Source organism: Copadichromis virginalis, linkage group LG3, assembly GCF_057382275.1.
Source record: "Copadichromis virginalis isolate Kocher_CV1m ecotype Utaka linkage group LG3, C_Virginalis_male_GT1.1, whole genome shotgun sequence".
NCBI classification, from domain to species: domain Eukaryota; kingdom Metazoa; phylum Chordata; class Actinopteri; order Cichliformes; family Cichlidae; genus Copadichromis; species Copadichromis virginalis.
Window position 1 is genome coordinate 7,996,969 of NC_140620.1, and position 9,797 is coordinate 8,006,765.

Consider the following 9,797-nt stretch of genomic DNA (forward strand, 5'->3'; position numbering starts at 1 on the left):
TTTTTTTTACTCCTCAGCCCGCTGTGATTGGCTGCTCACAGGGGTCAGAGGTCAGCGTGTGCTGTCTGTTTGATCTGCTTAACTTTATTAACAGCAAAGTAAACACACGCCCACACTGCAGAGCCAAAACAGCTCTCTGTCATTACAGGGTTTGAAAGAAGAAACCGATCACATGACTGTGGACACAGATTTATTGAGAAAAGAACACAAACACCCACAGAGCTCCGCCCCCTCCAGCCTGACAGCCAAACAAAGCAATGAGAGGCTCAGGACATCAGGAAGCAGCTCACCTGGTTAGGCCTGAGCGGTTCCTGGTGACAGACAGGTGTAAAAACGTGTACGTGTGTACACACACACACACACACACACACACACACACACACACACACACACACACACACACACACACACACACACACACACACACACACACACACACACACACACACACACACACACACACACACAGCAAACTGAGATAATAATAATAATAATAGCATATTATATAAAACTCATTTTGATCAGAGCCTGATGAAGATCACATGGATGGAAAAGAAAGATCTGATAAAGAAACACCGAACAGGTGGTCAGGTGACTCAGATGGTCAGGTGATCTGGGACTGCTGGTGCAGACACCTGGGGGATGGATGAAGAACTGCAGAGGTGATCTGGTGAAACCTCAGTGGAGGAGTTTGGGGTTGGATAAAGGTGGGGTTCCTCCTGTGAAGGGTGGAGCAGCTGTGAAGGTGTCATCCTTCTGCTGTGAGCTCAGTGGGACCATCATCAGACTCTGGGAGGCTGAACCAGCTCCAGTCCTGCTCTGTCTCCAAACTACAAACTACTGAACCCTGACAGGACTTTCAAAATAAAACTCCCTCTGCTATATGATAAGAAAGATAAGTAAATAATGTCACACTGCAGGCCTGCTTCACTCATCCTTCATCATGGTGCAGAGGTCAGTAAGCCGCTGCGTTGATGTCTGACAGGCTTCGATGACAGTTTGTGGTTGGCGCAACAAACAGGTTAAACTCAGATTCAGCTCTCTAACAGACTTTGATGAGGTTCTTCAAACCTACGTTCAGGTGCAGTGATGTGAAACAGTGCTTGTCCCTGATTTTCCCTTTTTTGTATTTTTGTCACATTTAAAAGTTTCAGATCATCAAACTAATTAAAAAATGAGATGAAGAAGAAAGAGAAGCAGCAAACAACATGGCCTGGATGGCAGAATTCCAAGATTAAACTAAAGGCTCATCTCAGATGTGCCAAAAACATCTTGATGATCCCAGAGACTTTTGGGAAAAGCTGAGATTGAATTAATGTTGATTTTTCATCCAAATCATCATTAAATTTCAAGATTGAAATCTAAGTGTTAAATAAATGTTGAATAAATGTGTGAAATACTGGTGGAACCTGACAGTTGTTCTGTTGTAACCGACGATCTATTTATAACTGTAGTTATGGCACATGTATTTACGTTTTGGCCAAGTATTAAACATGTATGATGCAACATTATTTTGTAATTTTACACACATTTGTGTTTAATGTTTATGTAACAACTTTATTGTTACTTGCCTCACTTTTTTGCAAAGTAACCTTGGTTCCTACATCGTGTTTATGGAGGGAGTGTTTATGGTGTGACGGCCCCTGTGCCATGTGCATTGAGGAGTCAACAAAGTAAAAGCTGAGTGCACACTGTCCTGTCATGTTGGTGTTTAATTTGGAAAAGCATTTTTAAGATAAACTGTAGTCTGAAGTACAGCCACAGCCAAAAGAAACCAGGTAAGACCACCACAACCAGAAACCAAGGTTACATACTTATAGTTGACCATGTTTCAACCACTTATAGTTGAAACATCAAACATGTTCAAAAGTCATGGATTTATAGCTGACCATGAAGTGAAACCCATCATCAGTTGGACTGTTCTATAACAGCCCTCTGAAAGTGGTACATCCCATCTGTCCACCACTGAAAATACTGGGAACGTCTAGTGAAATTAGGTTGACCCAGAAATTCAGCTATAAAGCCATTTATTTAAATTTGGGAAGTTAGGATTTATTTTTGAGTGGAGAAAATGAGAAAACCACTGCTCAGCAAAAACAACACAAAGGCTCATCTCACATCTGGATGATCCTCCTCAGAAACTCTTCTGTGGATTGAAGAGACAAAAGCTGAACTTTATGGAAGGTTTGAGTCCCGCTACATCGGACATCAGAATAACAGGATTTCATAAAAAAAACACCTCACAGCAGCAGTCAGACGTGGTGTGATGGTCTGGGCTGCTGCACTGCCTCAGGATGAATTCTGCTCTCAGAAATCCTGAAGGAGGATGTCCAAACATCAGTTTATGTCCTCAAGAGCACTGAGGTTACGCAGAGAGACCAGCAAGTCCAACTCTGAATGGCTCAACCAAAATGAAGGTTTTAGAGGGATGATCTGATTTCCTCGTGTTGGTGTTGTTCCCAGACCATCATGAAAATGTTGTTCCAGGTTCAACATTGCAAGTGACCAATCACATTGTTGTGACGTTATTCCTTTGCGCGCCAAGCCATTCGTGCATTTATGAAATTCCAATGTTGCAATGACAATATCAATTCTTAAAGGGTTACGGTTAGGGTTAGGGTCAGGGTCCGTTGATCGGCGGGCAGAGGCGGTTTCAAGCAGCTTAAGTACAGTTTTTTGTTTTACGCCGGTTTTTCCCGAAGTCGCAAAAGTATGACGTCACAACATTCTGATTGGTCACTTGCAATGTTGATCCTGGAACAACATTTAGTATGATGATCTGGGAACAACACCAACACGAGGAAATTAGATCAACCGTTTTGGAGTGTCTGAGTCAAAGTCTGAATCAGATTGAATCAGATCAAGTTTATTTGGGATGAACTTGAAAAACCTCTAATGTGTCTGAATTCAAACAATTCTGCCAAATAAACACGACCAAAAACTCCTCCACAGTGATGTGAAAGACTCATTTCCAGTTCCTGCATATCTTCATTTGTGGAAATGTCATGGAGCTACATGTTAGTTTCCTGGTTTTACCTTTAGGTGGCGCTGTTTGTATTTGTTCCTGTGAAAGCTGTAACAGTGACAGACTTGGTTAAATGAAGGTTTATTTGTCTTCATGAACACATGATCAGATTATAGAGCTCATATGGAGTCATGACACAAACATGTTTTTACCTGCTTTTAGTGACAGGCTTTGTAATTCAAGCTGAGGATACAATGGTGCGATACAAAGATTTACAGCACATGAAGCAGAAACATTAAAACCTTCATCTTATCTGAACTAAATACAACAAACATCCTGCTACAGTTTAATAATGAACCAATCCAGCAACAATGAAGGAAGAAACCAAGATGCTCCTGACTCTGGTAAAGGAGAGGACATGAAACACAGACTGCTCTCTGCAAATGTCTAAGCTGCAGGTAAAAATCTGTTGGTCATTTTCAAACCCAGAGACTGTAAACACTGAGCAGAAACACAGAGTTCACCCCAGAAAATCTACATGTGCAGCTAAGAAGTGACTTTAGGTTTAAACTTTAGTGTTTTATACAAATAAAATTAAATGTCTCATTTCTCCTCTGACTGACCCACTCGTGCTGCCCTCCTGTGGTCATGGCTGCAGACATGCCACAGGCTTCAGTCCTTCCCCCTGAAGCCCACCTCTCATAGCACACTACATAATCAGTGACCCAAAGCCACAAACGTGCAGCACAGCCGTACTGCAGTCCCAGCCACACGAAAGGAGTCGAGGCGTTTTTGGCTCTTTCCTGGACCCATCGCTGCTGATGAGGGTTGCTGATTGAAACCAGGTCATGATGTGTCTGTCTGCAGTAATTCAAGGCTTCCTCCCAGGTTTTGTTTTCCCTGATCAGAATCAGTTTATCTGCCATAAAATCAGAGAAAACATGAAATCAGTTAAATCTGGACTTCAAGTCTCTGGATGTTTGGTCCAGTTTCACTGGAAGAACAAAAGAAAACACTTCAGTGATTCTTCAGACGAATCAGCAGCTCTACAGAGAAATCTCTGTTCCAACCATCAGCTAAACATCTTCACCTGCAGAAATAAGTGGCTGAAGAAACATACTGACCTAAATCCTCTCAGAGACTCCAGCAGTTCATCTATTGGACAAACAGCTGAGATAAATCTGTGTAAACTCACCATCATAGCAGAAGAAAGGCTTTCTTTGGTCACATCCAGCAGAGCTCCATCTTCCTGATCTCTCTAACAGAGTCGTAGCACATTTCCTGTTGTTTAGTCCATCATTAAATGAGTCCATGTCCCAGTATCTGAAAGAGAAGTTACTCCCATCTGACCACCTCCAGCTGTCTCTGAACAGGCTGATCCACGAGTTCACCTTAGGGGCTTTAGAGTTCAGCAGCGTCTTAAACTCTTCACTGTATATCTGATCGAGTCCACTGGCCAGGTCGGTGTGATGCTGTCTGCAGTAGCTCTGAGCCTGAGTCCAGGTCTTCTTCGGCATAATAATCAAATGAAAGGTTTTGTTGTCTTTCATTGTTGCTGTCGAGTCAACAGAAAAATACAAAAACATCTTTATCAACTAATTTCTCTCATTCTTCAAACTGCCTCTTTCAAGACCATATGATATAACTCAGATTATAAACTAGATTATAACATTAATAAATATTGTATTATCATATTACTGTCCACATATTCTCACCGTCATAGCAGATGAACTGAAATGTGTCACTACATGGATAATCTGCCCACTTGTCTACTGTCATCACACAGTTCTCAGGGTATGCTCCATCATTTGGCTCTGTATCTCCCCAACAGGTCTTATTTTCAGTGTATTCCTCCCCCGGCAGAGACCAGTGCCACGTCCTGTTGTCTCTTCCCGGCTCGCTGTACAGTCCAATCCAGGCTTCTGTTTGATTCTGTGCAGAGTCTTGAAGTCTTCTCATGTCTGTCAGGTCAAACACTTTGGCCAGGTCTGTGTAGCTCTCTCTGCAGTATGCCCGTGCTTCATCCCAGCTCATCTCTTCTTTAATAAAGTGGTACTCATACAGCTGACATGTGATGAAGACACACTGACCTGAAACAGAAGAAATACTGTTGAATATCTGCCGATACAAGCAGGAAACTCATGTTCCCATCAAACTGTCCAGTTTACAGGTCAATCCTTGATTTTCTCAGTAAGAGTTCATTTGTTTAATGAGTCCTGATCAAACTAAAGGATTTCAGGTGGAAACAATCAGGAGCCCTGGTAAAATGATCACTCACCCATCAGAAGAAGCAGAAACAGACTCCACTGCATCGTCGCTCTGTCACATGAAAATTACTTTTCTTTCATTTGGAGGAAACATACTAACACACTCTCTCTTTGTACTCAGTATTTCAATATGAACAAACTGTTTTTAGCCCTGACTCAAAGACACACTGTTAATATGAGTTATATACAGACTCATTTACATATTTCTATGGAAAGAAGAAACACTGGACTGTCCAACAAGCAGAAAGAGGAAGTTTCTAATATCCAAATATGACAGCAGAGGTACATATGGACAGGTCTCTACTCTGTGACAGTGTCAAAGAATATATTCTAAAACACTTCTTCAGTAAAGACTCAGAGAAGAGAAACACAGAGAACTTCTTGCTAGCAAGGGCAGCCTCCAGAACTGAGACTCGCCCCGAGAAACTGCCCCGGTCTTTATTTATACTTCAGTGAACGTTTGTTCCTTACATTGGAATGTGGAGGTGTGTGTGTGTGTGTGTGTGTGTGTGTGTGGCCACATAAACGACTTCTTTTAACCTGCTGGTCTGGAAAATCCAACAGTTCATCTATATGTAAAAAAGCACTTAAACTAAAACTGACATAGCTACGTTAATCCTACCGTAAAACAATAAGACAAGGTACGACCTCTCTCATGCTCCTAGGATGTGGGGGTGAAGCCAGAACACCCTGGAGTGTTACAGACCTCCTAGGATGAGACATTCCTTCACTATGCCACCAACTACATACTTCCGCACGGTCGGCCACCAGAACTGCTTCCTCGCCGCCGCCGTTGCCGTCTGCACGGTTGGCCTCCAGAACTGCTTTCTCACCGCCGCCATTGCCTTCCTCCTTCCTCATTGGCCGGCCCTCAGAACTGCTTTCTCGGCGCCGCCGTTGCCTTCCTCATGGCCGGCCCCCTGAACTGTCTCACCCTGGCCTTCGGTGCTCTCGGCCCCCAGGCCGAAACATAGACCTGAACTATGTTTCTGACTCTGCTCCTCTGTGCGTGTTTTGGACATTTGGTTTGCCTTCCTGGGGGGCTCTTGTTTTGCTCTGTTCCGGGCCCTCCTTCCTGGGCCCCCCGCTGCCCACCCGGATCTGGTGGTGTGTTTTGGGGCTGTCGGGAGCCAGCCCTTGGGGGGGGGGTACTGTCATGGTCCTGGGTCGGTGACCCAGCGCTTTGAGTTTATGATTATTATTTTCTAGTTTATTCTGATTTTGTATTAGTTCTTGGGGTTTGGTTGTCATGTTTATTTTCGCCTGGTCCAGCCTCTGCTTCGTCTGGTCCAGCCTCTGCTTTAGCTTCTGCCTTGTCTGGTCCAGCCTCCGCCTCGCCTGGTGCTGCAGGGATCATGCCACCTTCAGGTTCCAAACTGCCGCCTCAACATCATCGGTCACTTGTCAGGCCGCTTGTTGGGCATCATCACCAGCGTGGTCGGCCTCCGGACTTCTGTTGCCACCCCCGCCTTCCGCGTGGACGACCTCCTAAACGCTGCCACTGCCTTCCGTGTGGCCGGCCTCCGGACTTGCATTCCCGCCGCCGTTGCTGTCCGCACGGTCGGCCCCCTTTGGCCTTGCCCCTTTTCTACAATTCCCCTGTGGGAGAGGTTGGTGTCATTTCTTTCCAGACACTGTAAAACACACATATAATGCATATTTAGTCACCCTGATATTTCTGAATGTGTGTCTTTAGTTCAGTTATTGTCATCATTGTGCCAGTTTTTATTAGATGCTATAAATGTGTAGTATGTGTGTGCCACAAATGTGTTTTAGGTGCCATTAATGCTAGCATGAATATATAATTCTGGCTAGCTTGGGAGTTGTGGTGGGTTGAGCTAACCCTCTCCCCCACTGTTTGTATTTGGTTGTAGGAGCTGGAGCGAGCAAGTTATTTACTTGGATGTCATTCATACTTTGACTTTTACTCTTTGTCAGACACAACGCAGAAACACACTGGGTCCATTTTCATAACAAGTGACAGCTCAGACATCTGTTAATGAGAGAACATGTTTTTTATCATAAAGACGGTGATGTGAAGCATCAGCAGGATGTTAAAGTGTTCAACAGTCTGGACCCTGAGACATAATAAAAACAGACTTGCCAAAGTAAAAGCAGAGGCCTCTGTGTGCTCATTTAACAGCTGCTAGTACAAAAAAAAGTGACAACGTGTGTATTAGATACCCTCAGTCCAAAAGCAGAAAACATAAAGAATAGAATCCACAACAATGTCATCCTAAATAAATGGCATCCTGGGGGTTGTTACAAGGAAATATGTAACCCAGTTCCTGAAATCATCTCAAACAAAAAAAGAGAGGAAAAATTAAAACATTTAATGTTCATTGTTCTGTTCTTACTGTCCCTGTTAATGAAAGATCAAAATATTTATTTAAATATAGAAGGGACGCAGATTATATATGATATGCTTTGGTCAAACAAGGGTTAAGTTTTCTCAGAGGGTTGATGAGCTCTGATGAGAGCCTATTGTTTTACTCCACTCCTCGCATGTCAGCCAATCGGTGAAGCTCTAGGCAGCTCTTGTCCCTCCTTAGTACCAGCTCCCAAGTTTTCAGTCTCTTGCTTCTACAGCCGAACAGAGCAGACGGACTAAAACTTTGTTATCGGTAAGCTGGAGAAATTAACCTCTAACGAGTTAAAAGAAATACCATCTAAACTGATATTTTTCACAAATTATGCATTTGCACTTGTTGTTGTCAAAGGCAGAGCGAAACCGGAAGGTTCACAGAGCTGTGGCTCCACATAAACGCTGAGCATCCACTCGACGGCGGTAAGCTAAATGTGGCTAATCAGACACGTGATGGGCGGAGTGTGGGTACAGTTATTGGATGTCTCTGAAACGCACTGTTGCTATGCTAGTTAGATCATTAACTAAGTCATTAACATGTGAAAAGCTGTAAATGGTTAAAGCAGCTAAAAATAACTTTATGAGAGATAATTGTAAGCAGACTTTATCCTGCTTACTGTTTAAATTTTGATGTCAATCAGTTGTTTTACAATACTCAGTATTGAATACTTGGAGGTAATTTTTAGTGTATTTCCACTTGTACTAGCATGCCTATGGTACAAGCGGGATTTAGCACGTCTATTTTAATACTCCTATTTGTGGACTGAGTCCTTGTGTTTACGTGTTATTGAAATTGATTATTTGCACTTTCTTCAATTTCTGATAAGCATTTGCATATTAATCCATTTCTTAAAAGGGGTAATATACTTATTTATTTGTGATTAGATATATATGTACAGTGAGTTATTTTGATGGATGTAATTAATGTTTACAATGAAAGTGAATTATATGGTGGCTATAATTCCTGAATGTTTAAAACCTTGTAGATAATCTTTAATGTTACTGCAGGTTACAAATAAGTATTGAACCTTGATACTGTGAAATTTTGGATATTGATACTTTGACCTTTGAAACTTGATATTTTAATGTTGTACAACGTGACTGAACTGATAATGATTGAATTGATGATAACTTATCTGAATAGTTGTTACTGCACTGTGACACTACTTTAGTTTAATTTGTGAGAGTTATCCTTAAAGGGCACGTGACATATATTTGGCCATTGTTTATAGGTCAGGTTTTTATATGGGACGAATCCAAAGACCAGGTCAGCGATTCCAGGACCCAGAGTGTTCAGTGTTCACTGGATGGCGAGCCAACTCAAGATCCTAGGAGACGATATACATATACATGCACACTCACGCGCACATTGATGGACTAAAATCCTCTACTGTACAAGTAATACGGTAGGACAGACAATCACACACACTCCTTGTCGGACGAATTCTATTGGAATACACCTGTTTGTCATGGGCCCCACCGGTACCATTTGGACTTAAAAAAGACTAATTCTTTTACTTGTGCACAATTTTATTTTATTCAATTTTTTTGCTACTTTGGGGGAAATTTTTATACTTGACATTCTGTTAAAACCTGTTGAAATACTGTGTTGTTTACAAATTTATTTTACAAGGCTTAACATCACTGAAGCACTTTTAAAGCCACACAACTGTGTTTGTCTGGTTTCTCTGCCATTCGTGTACCAGAGCTCTAAGAGTCGTTCTCAGTCTTCTGATATTACTTATTACCTTGGTAATTATCCATTGGTGCTTTATGTAACTCCACGAAAGTGCTATAAATACAAAAAGAAAAAGCTGCAAAACCTATATCAGAAAGTGTCGAATTTAGAAAAACAAAGGAGTACAGGGGTCAAGAGTGAGTATTCTTTGAGTATGGATGTTGCTGTTTTGAAAAGAGTCATGAAGAATCTGCTGTCCAGTATACGTAGAGCCCAAGCAACTGCACATGTATGAAAAGAAGTTCTTTGCATGGACTTTGAATACATCAATACCATGACGCTCATATTTTGCGAAAGAACAGCACACAGTGGCAGGTTATGCAACCACTCAAAATACAGACAGTTGAGGCAAAATGATATAATATATAATATATTATATTATATAATCAATCTTTCATTATGTCCCTAAACTTGAAAGAAGCAATCCTTTTAAAAGATTTATCTGATTAATTCCTTCCTTTT

General features: G+C 41.9%; 1 protein-coding gene across 1 annotated transcript; it reads right to left on the reverse strand.

Annotated features, from left to right (window-relative positions):
• Nucleotides 1-3,090: 3,090 nt before the first annotated feature.
• On the reverse strand, nucleotides 3,091-5,597 carry LOC146712556 (putative C-type lectin domain family 20 member A). Its single transcript, XM_085452181.1, has 4 exons — nucleotides 5,244-5,597; nucleotides 4,681-5,055; nucleotides 4,161-4,520; nucleotides 3,091-3,884 (listed from the first exon to the last, which is right to left on the reverse strand). Exons 1-4 carry the CDS (start codon nucleotides 5,275-5,277, stop codon nucleotides 3,538-3,540), a joined length of 1,116 nt encoding a protein of 371 aa, XP_085308307.1. The 5' UTR covers nucleotides 5,278-5,597; the 3' UTR covers nucleotides 3,091-3,537.
• Between the last annotated feature and the right edge of the window lie 4,200 nt (nucleotides 5,598-9,797).

Bases quoted from the DNA above. Each gene is read 5' to 3' on its own strand.
- LOC146712556 (XM_085452181.1), bottom strand. From the start codon at position 5,277: ATGCAGTGGAGTCTGTTTCTGCTTCTTCTGATGG. The intron at 5,056-5,243 runs GTGAGTGATCAT...CTTCTGTTTCAG, and splicing joins GTTTCTGCTTCTTCTGATGG to GTCAGTGTGTCTTCATCACA. The intron at 3,885-4,160 runs GTGAGTTTACAC...ATTTTATGGCAG, and splicing joins GCCTTTCTTCTGCTATGATG to ATAAACTGATTCTGATCAGG.